This window comes from Carcharhinus amblyrhynchos, chromosome 33 (assembly GCF_965287045.1).
Source record: "Carcharhinus amblyrhynchos chromosome 33, sCarAmb.v2.hapA, whole genome shotgun sequence".
NCBI lineage: Eukaryota > Metazoa > Chordata > Chondrichthyes > Carcharhiniformes > Carcharhinidae > Carcharhinus > Carcharhinus amblyrhynchos.
This window is the reverse complement of record NC_137356.1, coordinates 16,329,862-16,353,679: the sequence shown is the minus strand read 5'-3', so window position 1 is coordinate 16,353,679 and position 23,818 is coordinate 16,329,862. Positions and strand designations below refer to the sequence as shown.

At 48.0% G+C, this 23,818-nt stretch overlaps 1 protein-coding gene across 4 annotated transcripts in view; it reads right to left on the bottom strand.

Moving 5' to 3' along the window:
- Positions 1 to 23,818, bottom strand: part of gmip (GEM interacting protein) — a 98,121-nt gene that overhangs the window by 38,617 nt on the left and 35,686 nt on the right. For 3 of the 4 annotated variants that reach the window (XM_080216578.1, XM_080216579.1, XM_080216580.1), the window contains 4 exons: positions 13,611 to 13,704; positions 8,686 to 8,761; positions 7,926 to 8,046; positions 1,773 to 1,898 (listed from right to left, as the gene is read on the bottom strand). In XM_080216578.1, coding sequence (XP_080072704.1) covers positions 1,773 to 1,898; positions 7,926 to 8,046; positions 8,686 to 8,761; positions 13,611 to 13,704 — 417 coding nt within the window. Of the gene's footprint in view, positions 1 to 1,772; positions 1,899 to 7,925; positions 8,047 to 8,685; positions 8,762 to 13,610; positions 13,705 to 21,271; positions 21,468 to 23,818 lie in introns of those variants that run through there. The other variant, XM_080216581.1, reaches the window with a different exon arrangement.

The window sequence follows — 23,818 nt, the reverse complement described above, 5'->3', positions numbered from 1 at the left end:
CACTTTTGGGTCAAATTAACATAAAGGGGTGAAATCTCTTGTGCCTCCCGCCATGGGAGCCGTAGAGGGTTGACGGGGGGAGGGGGATCATGCAAAGGTCCATTGACTTTGGGTGGGATTTTCTGACTTTGGTGCGAGTGCAGCCGGATAATCCCACCAAACGTAGAAATTAGGAGCAGGCCATTTTGCCCTTTGAACACAAGCTCCAATGGGGGTTTGCCCAATATGGCAGAATAATCCTCCACAATGAATTCAGGATCCTTTTCTCCCAAGTTAAATTGGGGCAGTATTTCATCCAGTCGTCTGCGAGGATGTTTGAACAAAAGAGAGTCCAATGTAGTGTTGCCCATGTCACTACTGCATAACAGCCACATGCCCCTGCCACATAATATTGAATACTTTAGCACCCACTGTGAATTGATTGGTTCATTTTCAGATTCATCCTTCATACCCTTCATAAAATATGTGAGCAGCTGAGAGAGAACGTGGGTGTTCTACAGAGTGTGCGAGGGGGATATTCTGGCCTCCCCACAGTGTGTTTCTCACAGCAGGAAGCAGTGTGCTGTTTGCCAATAGTCCCGTGGCTGATCATGGTTATTTCCACAGACTGCACCACACGCCACCAGGAGAAACGCAGCAAGCTGACCATCAACAGGACCAGAGGTTCCTGCCAGTGTGAACGGCTGGAAAGATCTGGCCTTTTTGTGCTCTACAGAGCATGTGTCTACGCACCAGCAGTGTGCAAACTGTTGTACAGTGATAGATCCATCCCTACCAGTACTGTACCCCAGTGTCATGCAGTGACAGACCCGTCCCCACCAGTACCGTACCCCAGTGTCATGCAGTGACAGACCCGTCCCCACCAGTACTGTACCCCAGTGTCATGCAGTGACAGACCCGTCCCCAACAGTACTGTACCCCAGTGTCATGCAGTGACAGACCCGTCCCCAACAGTACTGTACCCCAGTGTCATGCAGTGACAGACCCGTCCCCAACAGTACTGTACCCCAGTGTCATGCAGTGACAGACCCGTCCCCAACAGTACTGTACCCCAGTGTCATGCAGTGACAGACCCGTCCCCAACAGTACTGTACCCCAGTGTTATACAGTGACAGACCCGTCCCCACCAGTACTGTACCCCAGTGTTATACAGTGACAGACCCATCCCCAACAGTACTGTAACCCAGTGTTATACAGTGACAGACCTGTCCCCACCAGTACTGTACCCCAGTGTCATACAGTGATAGGTCTGTCCCCACCAGTACTGTACCCCAGTGTTATGCAGTGACAGACCCGTCCCCACCAGTACTGTAACCCAGTGTTATACAGTGACAGACCTGTCCCCACCAGTACTGTACCCCAGTGTCATATGGTGATAGATCTGTCCCCACCAGTACTGTACCCCAGTGTTATACAGTGACAGACACGTCCCCACTAGTACTGTACCCCAGTGTCATACAGTGATAGATCCATCCCCAACAGTACTGTACCCCAGTGTTATACAGTGACAGACCCATCCCCACCAGCACTGTACCCCAGTGTTATACAGTGACAGACCCATCCCCACCAGCACTGTATCCCAGTGTTATATACCCCAGTGTTATACAGTGACAGATTTACTGAATGTTCACCCAGCCCTTCATCCTCACCCTAATTATGACCCAGGTCCTCAGCACCACCATTCCCTACCCACCCCCATCCCAATAATAATGACCCCAAAGTGTCCCATTCACCCCACCATTGCACTGCCCCTTTGCATTCACACCACTCACCTGCAACGCTCCGCCTCTCCATCCAAGACAGCAGGTCCTTTGTATACTTGGCCCAGATTTTGGCATACCGCAAGGCCGACTCGACACCATTTTCACACTTCACCAGCATTTCATCAGCTTCTTTCTCTGCAAAGGGAGTGAAGAGATACGGGACCATGAGGCTGGAAGGACAGCATACGGCCCGCTGCACACAGAGCTCGACAGCTACTGCACCCCAATGAGTCTGACCTTGGGGAAGGCCATCAGGGGATTAACAGCATTAAGTAGCAATGTCGCGATGACTGTCAGGCAGAGGAAAGGATTAACCAGCAGTCTGCAAAACACAGTGAGAGACATCAAGACTGAACGGCACAGGGTGTGACAAATCAGCAGAGATCGGGAACATAAGAGACAGATGTAAATGGTGGAGCCCAGAACTGGATAGTGTGCTTTAGCTGGGCTCTCTCTCCATGTCACTATCAGGGTTACTTTAGCATGGTCTATGCTAAGATTTCACTATAGGGAAAGGTGAGGAGCCAGCCTGAGAAGCATTTCAGTTAATACTGGGATTGAACCCTTAAGGTTAAGTTTGCACCACCCCTACAGTACAAAAGGAGGCCATTCAGCCCATCGAGCCTGCACAGTCCCACCCAGGCCGTATCCCTGTAACCCCACATATTTACTCTGCTAATCCCCCCTGACAATAAGGGACAATTTATCATGGCCAATCAACTGAACCCGCACATCTTTGTAGTGTGGAAGGAAACCGAAGCACCCGGAGGAAACCCACACAGACACGGGGAGAATGTACAGACTCCACACAGACAGTGACCCAAGCTGGGAATCGAACCCTGGCACTGTGAGGCAGCAATGCTAACCACTGTGCCACCGTGACACCAGCTGAACTGCAGGAAAAAATTAAAAAACAGCTCATTTAAAATAAAAAGAAGGCAGCTCACCACCACCTTCTCAGGGGCAATTAAGGATGAGCAATAAATGCTGGTCTAGCCATCGCATCAAATAATTTTTAAGAACCTAGGTGCAAACTGATAGGACTTTAACTTGTCACACACACGTACTATGCTAAACAATGTCCTTGCCTGATTTTACCCACTCAGGAGCGACTTGAGGTGCAGTTACAAAGTACGCGATGCACTGTGAGTGGCTGACTAACAGAAGGAGCAGTGCCCTTGGAGAGTGGCTCTGAACCTCCACATGTGTGAATAACTCTACTGTGTGTCGCTGAATGACTCGGGAACGGAATGAAATCAGGTGTGCTTCCCCTTTTGTGCATTGTTCCTTCTATTTTACATTAAAACGTAGACACTGGTGAATGAAAACTGGATAAAGGACACTCCTTACATAATAACCCGATGGCTTGATATTGTGCAATAAGTGGTGTCGTCATCGAAGAAGAATCTGGAGTAGTTTCAGACAGAGCTGGCAATCGTACAAATCTGTGGCGGTGTACCTGCAGACGCCAATATATCCTCTCTAAGGTGCAGTGCGCTGGATTGAATGCATCCCCACTCCGTGCAGGGATCCCACCAGCGCTCTGTGACACTGCAGCATCACTTTCATGCCATGGGAAATCATAGAAACCCTACAGTACAGAAAGAGGCCATTCGGCCAATCGAGTATGAACCAACCACAATCCCACCCAGGCCCTACCCCTCACATCCATACCCACTAATTCTCTAACCTATGCATCTATGCTCAATTTAGCATGGCCAATCAACCTAATCCGTACATCTTTGGACTATGGGAGGAAACCGGAGTACCTGGAGGAAACCCACAGAGACACAAGGAGACTGTGCAAACTCCACATAGACAGTGACCCAAGCCAGGAATCGAACCCAGGACCCTGGAGCTGTGAAGCAGCAGTGCTAACCACTGTGCAACCATGCCATCCTTGATTCCAACCCTTGAGATAGAGACCAACATTTTTGTAACTGTCCACCATCTTTTGGCAATTTCTGTGCGTGAACTTCTGAGCCTCTCGGCCCATCAAAGGTTCTGTGTTTCTCAAATATACTCTGATCTATCACTGGTTGGTCCAAAGTGAGCAATCTCTCACTTCTTTACCTGCCACAGGTTTGGCCAGTCATTTCATCTAATAACTCGTTCTGCCACGTCGGAGATTGATGTTAGTGAATCCCCCCACCCACTCTCTGTTGCTGGGGGGGTGTGGGGCAGCACAGTGGCTCAGGTCACTGTCTATATGGCATTTGCATGTTCTCCCCATGTCTGCGTGGGTTTCCTCTGGATGCCCCGGTTTCCTCCCACAGTCCAAAGATGTGCAAGTTAGCTGCATTGGCCATGCTAAATTCTCCCTCAGTGTACCTGAACAGGCGCCAGAGTGTGGCAACTAGGCGATTTTCAAAGTAACTTCATTGCAGTATTAATGTAAACCTACTTGTGATTAATAAGTAAATAAACTACTGTGTACCCTTTGAGATTGTACCATTTAGTTTCTTCCTTCTTCATTCTTCCTAATGAGGTGAATCGCTCACACTTCCTTGTGTTAAACTGTGTTTGCCACATGTTAGACCAACTTTGCTCTCTTGGAGCAAAAAAGATGTGCATTTATATAGATCTTTTCATGACCGTAGGATGTCTCAAAAGACTTTACAGGGTAGATGCTGAGAGGCTGTTTCCCCTTGTGGGAGAGTCTAGGACCAGAGGGCATCATCTCAGAGTAAGGGGTCACCTGTTGAAGACAGAGATAAGGGGGGGGATTTCTTCTCTTAGAGGGGAGTGACTCTGTGGAATTCTTCACCACAGAGAACAAAGAACAGTACAGTACAGGAAACAGGCCCTTCGGCCCTCCAAGCCTGTGCCGTTCATTGGTCCAACGAGACCATTCGTTTGTATCCGTCCATTCCCAGTCTCCTCATGTGACTATCCAGATAAGTCTTAAATGATGCAAGCATGCCCACCTCCACCACCCTGCCTGGCTGTGCATTCCAGGCCCCCACCACCCTCTGTGTAAAAAACGTCCCTCTGATATCGGAGTTATACCTCACCCCTCTCACCTTGAGCCTGTGACCCCTCGTGATCATCACCTCCAACCTGGGAAAAAGCTTCCCACCATTCACCCTATCTATACCCTTCATAATTGTGTACACCTCTATTAGGTCTCCCCTCATTCTCCGTCTCTCCAGGGGGAACAACCCCACTTTACCCAATCTCTCTACAGAGGGCTGTAGAGGCTGGATCGTTTAATCTGTTCAAGGCCGAGACAGACAGATTTTTAATCAGTAAGGGATTCAGAGGTTAATGAATAAGGCAGGAAATTGGAGGTGACGATTATCACATCAGATCAGTTATAAACTCATTGAATAGTGATTTCCGCATCAGCTGGAAGCAATGAAGAAATGGGCTGAATGGCCTAATTCTTATGATCGTAAGGGCTTGACAGCCAAGGAAGTATCGTTTGACGTAGTTACTGTTATAATGAAGTCTCCAGTTGACTTCCTCACGTGCTAACACTCCCTAGTTTTGTGCCATCTGCAAACTTCGAAACGATGCCCTGTTACATCCAGGTCAAGTCATTTTCATACTAGAGTTACATTTGAGAAGCCAAACCCTGTGAGCTTGTCTGTTTTCACGTTGACCTCATGCGAAACAAAGCAGTAGTGTTGTTTGTGTTATAGTTTGCATGGAGTGGAGATCACAATAATAAAGGCGATAGTGTCTATTTGATTATTGAGGCCACACACACACACGCTGGTTCCAGCCTGAGGCTGGCATGTGCTGATGAACCACAGATACTGCTACACTAACCCCTCCCTAAACCTGAAAGCATTCAGTAAAAATGCAGGAGAGCCAGATGGTCCAGTTCGGAGTTAGTAACTACTCTCTTACGAGGCTCGTTCCTGTGTCAGACTGAGCACAATAGAAACCTCAGTGTAGCGCCACCGCCGTGACTATTTAACAGATGATTCAAATGTGTTCGTTAAATTTTTGTTCACTGATACAATGTGACATTATGTCCCGATTCATTCTGTGCCCGTATTTCGTAAACAAAAAAGAAAAAATACTTCTTCATTGCTTCCGGCTGATGAGGAAAGCCACAGTCATCCTGGTGCCAATACTCCTGCTGGGTTCAGACAGTGCTGATACCTCCCTGGCTCCACAGCTGTGGGTGACTGGGTCTTCCGGCCACCCGGTCACCCACATTGCTGGGCAGACTCCCGTGTGGTTCTCGGGACTGTAATAACAGATGCAGCATCACATCCTCAACCCTAATACAAGCAGCACGGTGATGTCGTGCACTGCTGCCTCATAGTACCAGCAACACAGTTTCAATTCCGGAATTGAACGACAGTCTGTGTGGTGTTTACACATTCCCCCCATGTCTGCATGGGTTTCCTCCGGGTATTCCGGTTTCCTCCCCCACTCTCAAGATTAAGTTGATTGGCCAAACAAGATTGCCTCTTAGTGACCAAAGATGTGCATGTTAGGTGGATTGGCCATGCTAAGTTGCCCCTTAGTTTCGTTGTGTGTGCTTAAAACTGGACCAGCAGATGGACACCACAACAGCTCAGGCACAAAGCAGAGAAAGAGAGAGAAAAATCCAACATCAAATTTACATCATCCATAAACAGGCCATTCGGCGCACAGGGCCATACTGGCAATTCTTCCACAACACGAGACATTTACAAAGTAAAGCTCTTTCTGCACTGTCCCCCATCAAACACTCCCAGGATACGTTCAGCACGGGGTTAGATACAGAGTAAAGCTCCCTCTAATACCGTCCCCCATCAAACTTTCTCAGGACAGATACAGCACAGGGTTAGATACAGAGTAAAGCTCCCTGGTAACAATTTCAGAATAAAACTGGATCTGAAATTATTTGGAACCTTGGTGTTGTATATGACCCTAAGTTGTGTTACAAATGCAAGGTTTAAAAGATTATATTTTAATGAGGGGTAAATTGGAAAAATGAAAGGCTTCCTGTAACCTATCCTGCTGACAGGAAGCTGTTGGTTTGCTTGTTAACAGGGGTTCAAATTGCTTTACTGGAACAAGGATGCAAGGCAATCACACATGTAGACAATGCTGAGCATCTGTGCTGACAGTGGATAGACTGTTAGTCTCCAAAGTTCGAGGAAGTTATTTAAGAATATCAGGATTTATAAACAGTTATACTTCAATTCTGTATTTAATTTCAAAATGAAATGAAGCTGTGACTATAAGGGAATGCCAAACAGCATATCTACTTGGATACATGATCCACGTGATTCGTGTTGTTTTGGAGATTTGTTTGAGAGGGGAAGGGTAGCCATCATAAAATCAGAATAAAAGCTTTTCCTGAAAGATATCCCTGAGTCTTACAGATAGGTCAAGATAAGATCAAAGAGAGAGTGAGAGAGGGGGATCAAATAAAGGCAGTAAATCTCAATGAGAGAGTGAGAGAGGGGGATCAAATAAAGGCAGTAAATCTCAATGGTTCAGCACACAAAAATGCTGGCAGGGTCTTACGCTTGGATTGAGAAGTCTGAGAGTAGTGGTACTGGACTAATAATAGAGGCTCAGGGTAACATCCTAGGAGCATGGGTTCAAATCCCACCAAATTTAACTTCAATTAATTATTTCTTTAAAATCTGGAATTGAAAGCCATGGAATTAGCCATGCTAAGAAATTGCCCCTTAGTATCCAGGGATGTGTAGGTTAGAGGGATTAGTGGGTACAATATGTAGGAATATGGGGATAGGGCCTGGGTGGGATTGTGTTCACTGCAGACTCGATGGGCCGAAGGGCCTCTTTCTGCACTGTAGGATTCTATGAAACCTAGTCTCTTCAATGGTAACCATGAAACCGTTGTTGATTGTTACGAAAACCCACTCACTATTGCCCCACTAGGGAAGGAAATCTGCCGTCCTTACTCGGTCTGTGACTTCAGAGCCACATTGATGTGGTTGACTTCTGCTTGCCCTCCGAATTGGCCTAGCAAGCCTTTCAGTTCAAGGGATAAATGTTGGCCCAGCCAGTGACACCCACATCCTATTAATTCTGCCGATAGCAGAATTGAGGCCAACTAAACCATGGCCATCCTTGGTGAATAGGGTTCATCTTTTCACTGGGCCAGGCTGGATCCCGAGCCTGTACCCCATCCGCTTTGTTAACAACCCTGCACTCGCCCCCTCCCCCTCCCCCCAACTCGCCCACCTTCATTTGAGCATTGCCTGGAATGAACCAACAGGCATTCCGTTTCTGCACCGGAATTTCGGAACGCATCCTGCTCCTCTGTCGGGTGATCGCGGGCTTGTGAGTAGAAATCCTCATTCATCTGGGGGGGGGGGTGGAAAGAGAGGAGACATCAGTCACTGTCTGAAACTTTGCTCTTGAGAAACATCTCACTTAGCCACGCGGTGGGAGGGTGGTCCCTCGCCTGAGCCTTGGAAGAAGCTAAAGTGGGGGGTAGCAGATGGGACAGCAGTTGAGCCCCGGACCTTGAAACTGGGCATCAAAGGATGAAGAAAGTGCTGATGTCAAATAGCTGACTGTATTTCACAGGTTTTAAACTGGGCCTCCAGGCTAATTACAGCTCCCTCCCAGTGTCCAGCTGAGATCAGCCAAGCCTGGCTTGTCTAGTCACCACCCGGGACTGTGCACCTAGTTCCACTTTTTTATTTTTAAACAGCTTCCTGTTTGACATTTTCATCCAGGGCGACAGATTCGCTGGAAAATCCCTACCACCAACGGTCAATGATCACATCTCGGATAATCTCATGCTTCCAAGTATCGCATGGTTGGAGGCCACAGCTGCCCAATTCTCACTTCCAGGAATCTGACGGCGGGCACGGGGCAGGAACGCCATCCCCCTAACCTCCCCCCCCCACCGCCCCACCTCCACCGCCCCCAGCCCCCCTCCCCGTCCCACCCCATTTGTTCCTCGTGGTGCTGAGGAAAACTCTCGGGGACTCACCAGGGTCTCTTCCTCAGGGGACGGATCTGAGGAGGTAAAGCTGTACTCTGCTTCAGTCATGAAAGTGTCGACTGTGCTGTAGGGGAAAGAACAGCATGGCATTAACCCGGAGGAGATTAAAGACAACAGTCTGATTGTGGGGGGTGGCTGGGCGGAGAGGGAGTTACAGCGGGGGAAGAAGCATTAATAACTCATAATTTCAACATTTGAAGCCACACAGCTCCATTGACTTTTAAAGCGACTGGCTAGAATCTAGCCATTAGCATCCCATGCTTGGAGCTTCGATGCTGGGTTAAAGGTCAGTCTACATTCATTTTTACCAACATTGAACCAAGAACATAAGCAAGATGTTTAAAAAGCAACACAACTAGCTGCCTGTCTGGCTTGCTGTAGACGTGTGACCTCTGCCAAAGAGACTCTCTCTGTAAGTTGCTATTTTCAGAGAACAGAATCATAGAATCCCCTACAATGTAGAAGCAGGCCATTCAGCCCATCAAGTTTGCCTATAATGACTCTCTTCGATAGACTCTATCCCCATAACCCCACATTTTTACACCACTAATCCCGCTAACCTACACGTCTTGGGACACTAAGGGCAATAATAGCATGGCCAATCCACCTAACCCACACATCTTTGGACTCTGGGAGGAACCTGAAGGAAACCCACGCAGACACGGGGAGAATGTGCAAACTCCACACAGACAGTGACCTGTGGCCAGAATTGAACCTGGGTTCCCTGGAGCTGTGAGACAGCAGTTCTAACCACTGTGCCACCTCATTCTAGATCAGTTTGATAAGGAAAGACATTGAGAAGCACTTTGAACTGGCTTTAAACTCGAAACACAAGGCAAGTTTGAATCACCCAGGCTACTGCCAGTGAAAGGAAATGGCATGAAGCAGAAAAAAGTTTAAAAGTAAACTTTTTTAAAGTTTATTTATTAATCACAAATCGGCTTACATTAACACTGCAATGAAGTTACTGTGAAATTCCCCTAGTCGCCACACTCTGGCACCTGTTCGGGTCAATGCACCCTAACCAGTCTTTCAGACTGTGGGAGAAAACCGGAGCACCTGGAGGAAACCCACACAGACACGGGGAGAATGTGCAAACTCCACACAGACAGTGACCTGAGGCTGCGAACTGAACCCGGGTCCCTGGCGCTGTGTGGTAGCAGTGCTAACTAACCACTGAGCAACCAGCCGTCCTTGTATCTGTAGTGGAGGTAGTAATACACCTTGGGCTTGACTGGTGTAGCTTGCAGGTTCTTCCTGGGGCAGGGGGGTGGGGAATGGAGTGGTGAATGTGGACGTGCAGATCTTTCTGATCACAGCTCAGTTCCTGAGCTCCGGCAGTGAGCTGCACCTCCCCCTTTGCCTCCAGCAAGGGAGAGTCATGGTCATCTTACTGCAGATCAACAGAGGGGGGGAGCTGAATGCTGAACACACCTGGAGTACTGTGTTCAGTTTTGGCCTCCATATTTAAGAAAACTATATTTTCGCAGCAGAGACAGCTCAGCGAAGGTTCACAAAATTGATGGCTGACATGAGGAGGTGTCCTGAATAGATTGGGGTGGGACGGTGGTTAGCACTGCCGCCTCACAGCACCAGGGACCTGGGTTCAGTTCCGGCCTCGAGTCAGTCTCTGTATGCACATCCTCCCCATATCTGCGTGGGTTTCCTCCGGGTGCTCCTGTTCCCTCCCACAGTCCGAAAGACGTGCTGGTTAGGTCAATTGCCCGTGCTAAATTGACCCTCGTGTCATGGGGTTAGTGAGTAAGTGGGTGTTACGGGATTGTGGTCAGTGCAGACTCGATGGACTGAATGTGCTCCTTCTGCACTGTAGGGATTCTACGATTTTCGATTGGGCCTATGTTCTCTGGAGTTTAGAAGATCAGTCACACTTTCCCCAAGAGAGGGCAATCATCTTGTCAACAGCAAGGCAACATTTGTCAAAACTGCCTCCATTAGAGTGGTTCAATTACAGGGAGAATGTCGCTGGACTAGTTAGTAAGCTAGAGGCCCAAACTAACGACACAGATTCAAATCCCACTACAGCAGCTGGAGGAATTTAACTTCAATTAATTGCAGGGGCATTGAGTTTAAAACTTGGCAAGTCATGTTGCAGCTTTATAGAACCTTAGTTAGGCCGCACTTGGAATGTAGTGTTCAATTCCGGTTGTCACACGACCAGAAGGATGTGGAGGCTTTGGAGAGGGTACAGAAAAGATTTACCTGGATGTTACCTGGTAAGGAGGGCATTAGCTATGAGGAGAGGTTGGAGAAACTCACTGGAGCGACGGAGGTTGAGGGGCGATCTGATGAAGTCTACAAGATTATGAGGGACACGGACAGAGTGGATAGTCAGAAGTTTTTTTCCCCAGGGTGGGAGAGTGAGTCAATTACTAGGTGGGCACAGGTTTAAGGTGCGAGGGGCAAGGCTTAAAAGAATGTATGAGGCACCACAGAGGGTGGTGGGTGCCTGGAACTCGCTGCCAGGGGAAGTAGTGGATACAATAGTGATTTTTAAGGGATTTCTTAACAAATATATGAATAGGATGGGAATAGAGGGATATGGTCCCCGGAAGGGTAGTTCAGTCTGGCAGCGTGGTTGGTGCAGGCTTGGAGGGCCGAAGGGCCTGTTTCTATGCTATAATTTCCTTTGTTAATTAAAATCTGCAAGTTATTTAGATAACAAGGACACCTATGTCAGACTCCTATTTATTGACTACAGCTCAGCCTTCAACACTATTACTCCCACAAAACTCAAACTCCGTGGCCTGGGCCTCAGTTCCTCCCTCTGTGACTGGATCCTGAACTTCCTAACTCACAGACCACAATCAGTAAGGTTGGGAACAACACCTCCTCCACGATCATCCTCAAAACCGGTGCCCACAAGGCTGTGTTCTCAGCCCACTACTATACTCCTTATACACCTATGACTGTGCAGCCAAATTCCCCTCCAATTCGATTTTCAAGTTTGTTGACGACACCACATTAGTGGGTCGGATCTCAAACAACGATGACACAGAATACAGGAATGAGATAGAGAATCTGGTGAACTGGTGCGGCAACAATAGTCTCTCCCTCAATGTCAACAAAATGAAGGAGCTTGTCATCGACTTTAGGGAGCGTAAAGGAGAACATGCCTCTGTCTACACCAACGGGGACGAAGTAGAAAGGGTCGAGAGCTTCAAGTTATTAGGTGTCCAGATCACCTGTATCTTTTTCTCAACGGAAGAAGGTGGAAGAGAGAATGTGCATGGGATCTTTGATTATGCTGGCTGCTTTCCTGAAGCAGCGGGAAGTGTAGACAGAGTCAATGGATGGTTTGCGTGATGGACTGGGTTACTGTCCTGGCCCATCAAGTCTACACTGAACACTTTCGGGAAGGAAATCTGCCCTCCTTGACTTGGCCTGGCCTACATGACTCCAGACCCACAGCAATGTGGTTCACTCTTAACTGTTCCCCAAAAAAAAAGGAAATTCAGGGTGGACAACAAACACTGGGCCTTGTCACTGATGCTGATGTCCCCATAAACAAATAAAAACAAACTGCCTCCAATATCCTAGGACAATCTTGGGTGGTAGTGTGATGGGTGCAAAACATGAGTCGAGTCTTAAGGATAAGCTTGCCCATGTAGAGCTAGCTGGGCACAGTCAGGGCTGGAAATCAGCGTTCCTGCAAGAAAGGAGACCCCTGCCCATTGACCTGTGCTCAGGAAGTGTGGACAGACCATTAAGGGGGTCAGCAGACGTTTGGACGCTCTTAACACCGGCTGACGCACAGCTAGATTCGGGCCACCATCCAGAACCAGGAAAACTGGGACACCTGGAATATAGGAAGAAAGAAGCCTATGCGGGGATTTGAGAGCATGAACGGGAATTTACAGTCGCAGCTGCCCCAAAACCGGAAAATCCCGCGTAGTCCTCTCCCTGCGCCCCCCCACTACCATTCCCGTTGCGGACGGGACAGCAAAATTCCCTCCTACAGCTCAGTTTTGGTCTCCATGTTTGAGGAAGGATATCCTTGCATTGGAGGCGGCGATACAGCCTAGGTTCACTCAGTTGAGCCTGTATTCTCCGGAAGAATGAGGGGCAATCTCATTGAAGCATCCAAGATTCTGAAAGGGCTTGATAGGGGAGGCAGGTAGATTGTGGGGAAATCTAAAACACGGTGGGGGGCGGTGGGGGGGGCACAGTCTCAGGATGAGGGCCAATGATTGAGATGAGAAGAAATTACTTCACTCAAAGGATTGTGAATCTCTGGAATTATCTACTCCATCGGATTGTGGTCGCTCCATTATTGACCACATTGAGGGCTGAGATTGATAGACATTTGGTCCCTCAGGGAATGAGAGACACAGGAAAAGGACGGGAAAATAGAATTGAGACCTCAGATCAACCATGATCGTATTAAATCGCGGAACAGGCTTGATGGGGCATGTGGTTTACCCTGCCACTATTTCTTGTGAAACAATTTGCTGTGCCCAAGACCACAAGGAACTACAAAAGCTCATGAATGTAGCCCAAATCATCACGCAAACCAGACTCCCAGCCGTTGACTCTGTCTGCACTTCCCACTGCCTCGGCAAAGCAGCCAGCATAATCACGGACCCCGGACATTCCCTCTTCCACCTTCTTCCGTCGGGAAAAAAATACCGAGGTCACGTACCAATCGATTCAAGAACTGCTTCTTCCCTGCTGCTGTCAGACTTTTGAATGGACCTACCTTGCATTAAGTTGGTCTTTCTCTACACCCTAGCTATGACTGTAACACTACATTCTGCACCCTCTCCTTTCCTTCTCTATGAATGGTATGTTTTGACTATGTAGAGTGCAAGAAACAATACTTTTCGCTGTATGCTAATACATGTGACAATAATAAATCAAATCAAATGGTGGGGATATGACAGGTTGTTACTCACGAGTTTCCAAAGGAAATCTCTAGTTCATCCAGTCCCCGGAATATTTCACTGTAACGTCTTGGCTTTTCATTACTCTCAACTTGAGCACTCAGACCTGTTTAGAGAAAGGAGTTTGTTAAGTAAAGCAGCATTGAAGATATCTTTTTCTCCTCCTATTCAACCTCTCTGGGGACCCAGGTTCGAATCCTGCCACGGCAGGTGGTGGAATTTGAATTCAATTTAAAAAATCTGGAATTAAGAATCTACTGGTGACCATGAAACCATTGTCGGAAAAACCCTCTGGGTCACTAATGTCCTTCAGGGAAGGAAATCTGCCGTCCTTACCCGGTCTCGCCAACATGTGACTCCAGAGCCACAGCAATGTGGTTGACTCTCAACTGCCCTCGGGCAACTAGGGATGGGCAGTAAATGCTGGCCAGGCAGCGATGTCCCACAAATGAATAAAAAAAAATCTCTGTCTTACTCTCCGTGGCCCTCACTAGCCAGAGAAAACCAGTGGTGTCACTGACTGAATTCCTGCTAATTCTCGCCAGATCCCGCCGGCTTTGGAAACTCTTGGAAGACTGAGCAATGTGAGAAAATTGAGGTTACATTCTCCCATGAGGAAGGGCTGAGTATATTAGGGAACAGGGTGGCACAGTGGTTAGCACTGCTGCCTCACAGTGCCATGGACCCGGGTTTGATTCCTGGCTTGGGTGACTGTGTGGAGTTTGCACATTCTCCTCGTGTTTCCTTGGGTTTCTTCTCGGTGTTCTGGTTTCGTTCCACAGTCCACAGATGTGTAGGTTGTAGATGTGGATTGGCCATGCTAAATTGCCCCTTGGTGTCCCAAGTTGTGCAGTTTGGGTTGGGGGGGGGGGGGGTGGTTAGTGGGGTAAATGTGCGGGGATAGGACCTGGGTGGGGTTGTTGTTGGGAGAGTTGGTGCAGGCTTGATGGACTGAATGGCCTCCTTCTTCACTAGGGATTCTGATGTTATTCTATGAAATTGGGCCTGTATTCTCTGGAATGCGAGGCGATTTCATATTCTGAATAGAATTCTGAAGGGGCTTGACAGGTGAGAGATTGTTGCCCTGGGGAACATAGAACATGGAGGCACAGTCTCAGTATAAGAGACCAATTGTTTAAGATTGAGATAGGCAGAAATTTCTTCCCTCAGCAGGTTGTAAATTGTTCCAATTCTGCACCCAAGAGAGGTGTGGATGTGCCATCATCAAACATATTCAAGGACAGACACATTTTTGGTCGATCAGGGAATCAGGAGATTTGAAGAGGGGGCAGGAAGGTGGAGTTGAGATTGTAGATCACTCATGTTCTTATTGAGCAGTGGACCTCAAGGTATATTCCTGCTGTTGTGCCTAGTGTTCTTAACGCACCTCAGCTTATGTAATATAACAGTCATGGTGATAGATTAACAATCCACCGACTATGGGTGGGATTTTACCAGCACATCCACCTGAAGTTCTTATGATCCCTCCCCAGGCCAACGGGATTGGGTTGGGCGTGCCGGTAAAATTCCGGCCTGTGAGTTCAAGTCCCACCATCGTGATCTGGATGGGGGGGCATGTGGAGCCTGGTGTGGGAGGAGTATCAGTGGGCCTACTTCTCCCCTTCCATCACACTCCTGACTTGTTGATGGTGGACAGGCTTTGGGGAGCCAGGAACTGAGTTATTTGCTGTAGAATCCCCACCTTCTGACTTGTTCTGCTGGCCACGGTATTTATGTGACTGGCCCAGTTTGATTTCTGATCAATATAAACCTCCCAGTATGTTGATTGTGGGGGATTCAGCGATAGTAACACCATTGAGTTTCGAAGGCTGATGGTTGTTATTTGAGACGGTCATTTTCTGACATGTGAGTGGTTTGAATGTTACTTGTCATTTATCAACCCAAGCCTGGGTATTGCCTTGCTGCATATAGACATGGACTGTTTCACTATCTGAGGAGTCGGCATGGAACACTATGCAATAATCTGGCAAACATCCTGACTTAGAAACCCTACAGTACAGAAAGAGTCCATTCGGCCCATTGAGTCTGCATAACCACAATCCCATCCAGGCCCTATTCCCATTTCCCTACATATTTTACCCCCACTCATCCCTCTAACCTACACATCTCACTAACAGGCAATTTTACCATGGCCCTTGCACCCTAACCTGCACATCTTTGGACTATGGGATGAAACTGGAGCACCCGGAGAAAACCCACTCAGACACAAGGAGAATGTGCAAACTCCACACAGACAGTGACCCAAGCCGGGAATCGAACCCAGGACCCTGGAGCTGTGAAGCAGCAGTACTAACCCACTGTGCCACCCACAGCGGTTAACTTCTGACCTCTTGATGGACGGATCGCCAGTGATTGTTGTGTCTAAGGAACTCCTGCAGTAATGTCCTAAATTTGAGATGATTGACCACAATCATCTTCCTTTTTTCAGGTATGACTCCATGGGGTGGTGAGTTTTCCTCCTGGTTCTTATCGACTTCAGTTTATCTAGAGAACCTCAATGCCACACTCGGTCAGATATTGCCTTGACGTCAAGGGCAGTCACTCTCATTTCATCTCTTGAGCACAGGTTACTTCTCTGTGGCTTAGAGTTGTGGCCCTGGTAGAACCTCATTATTATTAAACAGAAGTTACCCTTCCCCTAACAACACGTGACAACAATGTCACAGCGGTGTACAAAACCTCAGCACTCTTGTCCAAATCCCATTTGCCCATTAAATGTCACAGAAGGGGTAAAGAATCTCAAACACGTTAAGCTTCTGCCTTCTAGCATTTGAACAATCAACCTCAAGGTTTCCCTTCTAAAAAAAAATTCACATCACGTGTTACTTGAGAAAGGAGGAACTTTTTCACTCAGAGGGTGGTGAACCTCTGGAATTCTCTGCCCATTGAAGTGGTGGATATATTGAATACATTTAAGTCACGGGTAGATAGATTTCTAATCGACAAGGGAATTAAGGGTTATGGGGAGCAGGCGGGTAAGTGGAACTGATCCACTTCAGATCAGCCATGATCTTATTGAATGGCGAGGCAGGCTCAAAGGGCTACTCCTGCTCCTATTTCTTATGTTCTTATTTGTTCTAACCAAGGTTATCCGTTCCCTTTCAGCCTTGCCAAAGTTCCCTCTTTTCCAAAAATTTCAGGTGCCCACGTCCTTAAATTCTTCTGGCAAGTGAAGTGCCAGCGCTTGCCGCTGTCTCATTCCTGCGGCAGACACACTGAAATGAATCACTAATTGTTTGGGATCATTGCACAACGAGCAGGAAGCACGGAGTTAATGTAGTACTCAGATTGCTAACCCTGTGACTCAGTAAAATTGGCACTTGCATTCCGGATGTGTCAATGCATTCTTCTGATGGACGTGAAACAATCAGAATGTACAAGGGCTTTGTGCAATAGGTTTGCACACAATGTATATGAATTTGTTACTTGTCAGTGAGACGGTGTTATGTTTCCCTCGGTGGTGCCGCATGAGTCAGCAGATCCGTGAGTTCAAATCCCACGGCATAACACAAACATATTATAATCTGGCAGTGCTGAGGGAGTGCTGCACTGCCGCAATTGCCGGCTTTAAGATCAGATGCCAAACTGAGGTTCCCCGCCTGCCTTTTAAGCCGATTTAAAACAGACTTGAGGAGACACCACAGGTGGGATTTTTACAGCCCCGCTCGTCCCGAAACCATAAAATCCCGCCTCAGGTCAAGGACCTTTCCATGTTCCGCCGCTTGCCCGCTCCGATTCCTGCAGGGCAGTAAAATTCCGGCCCCGCGGACAAGATTCTCCAGCTTCCCAGCCGCCTCTTTCCCGCCGGCGTGTTGTTTGCTCGCGATGGGATTCTCCAGTCCCGCCGCCGTCAGCCCCAATGACATCACCGCACGCTGGCGGGAAAACCCGCTGGCTGGGGTGGCGCCGCCGGCAGGACAGGAGAATCCCAACGGCGTAAAAAGGCCGGAGAACTCCGGCCTACTTTCCTCAAAGCTGGTGAATTCGCCACCCCAAGACTGCGGGACACTGAGTAAGTTTAAGGAGAAGGTAGGCGGATTTTTAATTAGTAACGAGGGCGAAGGGTTTGGAGAAGGGGCAGGTGAGATCAGCCATTGAGTGGGGGAGGAGGCTCGAGGGGCTGAATGTCCTACTCCTCCCCCCCACCTCTTACAGGTGGACTGCCAGAGGGAACTCTCCCGAATGTCTTAGTCAACATTCGTCCCTCAACCAACAAGATGGTTATCTGGTCAGTTACCTCAACCCCATTTGTGGAAGCTTGCTGTGCATAAAGCTACGTTTGCTGAGTTGCAACAAAAACATTTCAAAAATTCTTCTTTGTCTGTGCCTGAGATCAGCCTGGGGTGAAGATATTTATTTTTCTTTCCTTGTATTAACCATTACGGTGAAGTGTCAGCCGTGCCCTCAGCTTCCTGTTTTGAGAGGAATGCACAACTTGCCGCAGAGAGGCAGCCACGTTTGTGTTTGAGTGACAGACAGATCAGTCCCTTTGTCTCCATCACGATGCAGCCAAGGGAATACCTTGCCTGCTCACCCTGCCTGAAGCAAGGCAGAGGCAGCTGTCACATACCGATTGGCATGTCCGCCACGACTCTCACCAACTTCCACAGATGCGCCATAGAGAGCATTCTTCTCTGGTTGTATCATAGCTTGGTATGGGCTCCTGCTCTGTCCCGCAAGGAATTACAAAGGGACATGAATGTGGCCCAATCCATCACGCAAACCAGCCTCCCATCCATTGATTCTGTCTACACTTCCCGCTGTCCTCGGGAAAAGCAGCCAGGTTAATTAAGGACCCCACACACCCCGGACGTTCTCTCTTCCACTTTCTTCCTTCGGGAAAAAGATACAAAACTCTGAGGTCATGTACCGACCGACTCAAGGACAGCTTCTTCCCTGCTGCTGTCAGACTTTTGAATGGACCTACCTTGCATTAAGTTGATCTTTCTCTGTACCCTAGCCATGACACTACCATTCTGCACTCTCTCTCCTTTCCTTCTCTATGAACAGTATGCTTTGTCTATATAGCGGCAAGAAACAATATTTTTCACTGTATGTTAATACATGCAGCAATAATAAACCAAATCAAGGGGTACTGCAGTGACTCACCAAAAAGTTCTCAAAAATACCAAAAAGTAAAGTTTATTTATTCGTCACAAGTAAGGTTTACATTAACACTATAACGATGTTACTGTGAAATTCCCCTAGTCACCACACTCCAGTGCCTGTTCGGGTCAATGCACCCTAACCAGCACTTCTTTCAGACTGTGGGGGAAAACCAGAGCACCCGGAGGAAACCCACGCAGGCATGGGGAGAACGTGCAGACTCCGCACAGGCAGTGACCTGAGTCAGGAATCGAACCCAGTTCCCTGGCGCTGTGAGGCAGCAGTGCTCACCACTGTGCCACCGTGCCACCCAAACTGCTAACTGACCTCTGCTAACCTGAATGACAAAAGCAACAGATACACAGAAACATCACTGACTCCAAGATCCAGTTCATAAGACATCAGGGGCAGAAGTAGGCCATTGGGCCCATCACATCTGTTCCTCCATTCAGTGAAATCATGACTGATCTGATGTGATAATCCTGAACTCCACTTTCCCACCTTATCCCCAGAACCCTTGATTCCCTTCCTAATTAAAAAGCTGTGTATCTCAGCCTTGAACGTACTTAACCCAGCCTCTGCAGGACCCTGTGGGAAAGAATTCCACAGATTCACTACCCTCTGAGAGAAGAAAGATCCTCTCATTTCTTCTTAAATGGGATTACTCTGAGATGATGCTGTCTGGTTCTAGACTCTCCCACAAGGGGAAACAACCTCTCAGCATCTTCCCTGTCAAGCCCCCTGAGAATCTGAGATGCCTCAATAAGGTCATCTCTCATTCTTCTAAACTCCAAGTCATGTAGTATTTAGAATGGTCACTAGGCTATAATTCTTTACTTAACGGCACTATGCGGCATGTTGGCACAGTGGTTAGCACTGCTGCCTCACAACACCAGGGACCCGGGTTCAATTCCCAGCTTGGATGACTGACTGTACGGAGTCTGCATGTTGTCCCCATGTCCGCGTGGGTTTCCTCCGGGTGCTCCGGTTTTCTCTCAGAATGAAAGACGTGCTGGTTAGGCTGCATCGGCCGTGCTAAATTCTCCCTCAGCGCACCCGAACAGGGCGCTGGAGTGTGGCGACTATGGGATTTTCACAGTAACTTCATTGTAGTGTTAACGTAAGCCTTACTTGTGCCACTAATAAATAAACTTAAGGAGCTTCACTGTACAGGTTGCATGTCTCGAAGCCTGACTGACGTCCAAATTTATTCCCAAGTCCAAGCCATTTTTACTTGAAGATATTCAGGCCACAACCACAGTACTTGCTCTGTTACGTTCTGTGTTGCCTTCTCAGCAAACAGGCTGGCACAGAACTTGATTGGAAAATAATGGCAAGTTTAATGACAATCCACGTTTTCGATGTGTAAATCGCATGGAGACTCATAATGATCGAGGAAGAGATATCCACTGAGTTGCAAATCGCCACAAACTACTTGTAAATTTGAGGCATTCCGCCTGTAACTTAGCTGAAATGCTGTCAGCCACCATCTCCCCCACCTCCCCCCTATCATCTCTGAGTGAGTTTCAAGAAACTGCTTCAAGAAACTACAAAGGGGCGTGAACGTAGCCCAGTCCATCAGAGCCTCCCATCCACTGACTCTGTCTACACTCCCCACTGCCTCGGGAAAGCAGCCAGCGTAATCCCACACACCCCGGACATTCTCTCTTCCACCTTCTTCCGTCGGGAAAAAGATACAAAAGTCTGAGGTCACGTACTGACCAACTCAAGAACAGCTTCTTCCCTTCTGCCGTCAGACCTTGGAATGGACCTACCTCGCATTCAGTTGATCTTTCTCTGCACCCCTAGCTATGGCTGTAACACACCGCATTCTGCACTCTCTTCTTCTCCTCTATGTACTCAATGTCTTGTCTGCATAGCGTGCAAGAAACAATACTTGTCATTGTGTCCCAAAATATGTGATAATAACAAATCAAGTCAAATGAATCAACTAAATAAACTCACTGAGAAAAGTGCTATGTAACAGCATAACCTTTTTTTTTAGTGAGGAGATTTATGTCCCTGCAATAACAGATAGCCTCTCCAGTCCAGAACTCTCAGTCTGACAGGTCATAAATTGTTGTTGGAGATTTTGTTTTCCTATCGCCATTTTTTTCCCCACTTTCAATGCAGTCGCTCGTTTCCTCTTTTTACTTCTCATTTTGTACCTGATTTGGCAGTAATTAGCCCTATTTCTTTCTCTGCCATTGCATTATTATTCTCAATCTTAACGCTCGCTGCTTAAGGGGACACCAAAGTCCCAGTTTTCACATCATCAACATGTGAATTACGGCACATTTTTACTTCCTGGCTGCCAGGTTAATGAATAAAAGAGTACAATAATCACAAGTCATTTCGCAAAATCTGGACCATTAACTTGTAGTCCTCACCCTATCCTGGGAGTCTGCTACATGTAGTAAAGTTCTCCAAGTGTTTATAGCTAAACTTCTCTGACAGAACAATATTCTTCCCTGCCCTTCCCCAAGTATTCCCTCCAAGAGTCTTAAGCAACTCCTGCAAACTCCCTGCCAAGACCGAGGACTTACATCTCCTGTAGAAAATGAAGGCTGAGCTCGGGGACAGAGTTTCAGGCTGGTTCCACTGTTTCCTGTAGACAGCCTCCGACCACAAAACGGATGCGACGTTGCAGTTGCTGAGGGGGAGGGCTGAAAGCTCAGACTGCAGCGAGTCGCTCGCTTGTTTCCCGTTGACCGCGCGGCGAAGGAGAGGCCGCTGGGTGGGCGAGTCGGTCACTGCAGTTTGTCGGGACGGGTCACTTGCTCGCGGGCGCTTTGTGACAAAAGAGATGTGCCCTCCCGTCCCACACCGCCCTTGCCCCCAACGTCAAAACCAGACAGGAGTGTACCAGCTGTAAACCCACTCTCAACCAGTGACCTACATCAGACTTCCGCTTCCAATAGACTGCAGGTCTCACACACACACAAACACATGCAAACACACACGCACATACACACAAACACACATGCAAACACGCACACACACACATGAATGCAAATGCACATACGCCTGCATATGCACAAACACACATTCACATGCACAAACACATACATGTACAAACACATACATACATGTACAAACACATACACACACACATGCACAAACACAAAAACGCACACATGCAAGCATACACACACATGTACAAACACGTGCACACATCCATGTACACACAGGCACAAACATACACACCCAAATGCACACACAAAGCATGCACATGCGCGCGCGCACACACACACACTTCCATGCACGAGCTCACAACATGCACACACACAAGCACATGCACAAACACACACACAAATGCACACGCACACAACATGCACACTCAAATCCACACACAAAAATGCACACACATGCGTACACACACACACATATCCACAAACACACATACACACACACTTCAGACAAATCCTCAGAAGCAGAGGGAGCAGGTGGGAAGTATATTTTTTAAAAGGCGTGTTTATAGAGAACATTCCAATCCACTGGAAGTCTCAAAGCATTTCACAGCAGAAATGTAGAAAGCACGACAGCTAATTTACTCCCAGCAAACTTTTGTTTTATTCATTTGTGGGCCATGAGTGTCGCTGGCTGGCCAGCATTTATTGCCCATCCCTAGTTGCCCTTGGAGGGCAGTTGAGAGTCAACCACATTGCTGTGGTTCTGGAGTCACATGTAGGCCAGACAGGGCAAGGACGGCAGATTTCCTTCCCTAAAGGGACATTAGTGACCCAGATGGGTTTTTCCGACAATCGACAATTTTACATCCACCCAAACAGATGGATGGGACTTTGGTTTAATGTCTCATTGGAAATTCTACCCCTTTAACAGCACTGTGCCACGTGGACTGAAGTGATTCAAAGCCTATCCACCATCTACAAGGCACAAGTCAGGAGTGTGATGGAATACTCCCCACTTGCCTGGATGGGAGCAGCTCCAACAACACTCAAGAAGCTCGACACCATCCAGGACAAAGCAGCCCCGCTGGATTGGCAACCCATCCACAAACAGTCACTCCCTCCACCACCGATGCACAGTGGCAGCCGTGTGTACCATCTACAAGATGCACTGCAGCAATTCATCAAGGCTCCTTAGACAGCACCTTTGAAATCCGTGACCTCGGCCAGCTAGAAGGACAAGGGCAGCAGACAGAGAGGAACACCAACACCTTCTCAAGGGCAATTAGGGATGGGCAATGAATGCTGGCCAGCCAGTGCTGCTCACACCCCATAAATGAATTAGAAGATACGTGGCAACCCATGAGTTGGGTTTGCACTAAATGGTCACCAAGATAGTGCAGTGAAGTTACATAGATAATGTGAGACTAGCAGTACCTGGTCTCGGTGCTTTGTAATGTAATGAAAGCCCACCTGTGACACTAATAAATAAACTTTAAACTTATTTGACTCCAGACCCCCAACGATGCGGTTGACTCTTAACTGCCCTCGGAAACGGCCAAACAAGCCACTCAGTTCAAGGGGCAATTAGGGCTGGGCAGCAAAGGCTGGCCCAGCCAACGACACCCACATCCCGTGAGAAAATAAAGGCCGGAATTTTACCAGCACGCCCATCCAGATTCCGGGGACGGGCGAGGCTCGGAGAAAGGCAGTCTGCGTTAAGAACAAAGAACAGTACAGCACAGCAAACAGGCCCTTCGGCCCTCCAAGACTGCGCCGCTCATTGGTCCAACTAGACCATTTGCTGGCCTCGAGCGAGATTGTGCGAACCTCGGGCAGACGTGCCAATAAAATTTCGCCCAAAGAAAGCAAAAATTGCAGGAAGTGTTTGGAACGGTTATGAAGCATTTGGCCAAGGAAGATGATGTAATGAGCAGCATGACATACCCGAGCCATTTTTAAATAGCACGCACTGTTTTCACAATCTCACTTCTTAATGCCAAGCTACTTCCTAGATGGCTCAATCCAGAGACAACGCCAAGGATCCTATTGGTTCAGAAGGAGTCTGTACAGCTCAAGAATCCACCTTCAAACAAGCAACTCGGACCCTGTAACATGTGTGGCCGCAGCGGGTACCTGACTGGGTACCAGACACAGCAGCGATGAGGTTCATTTGGTCAGTCT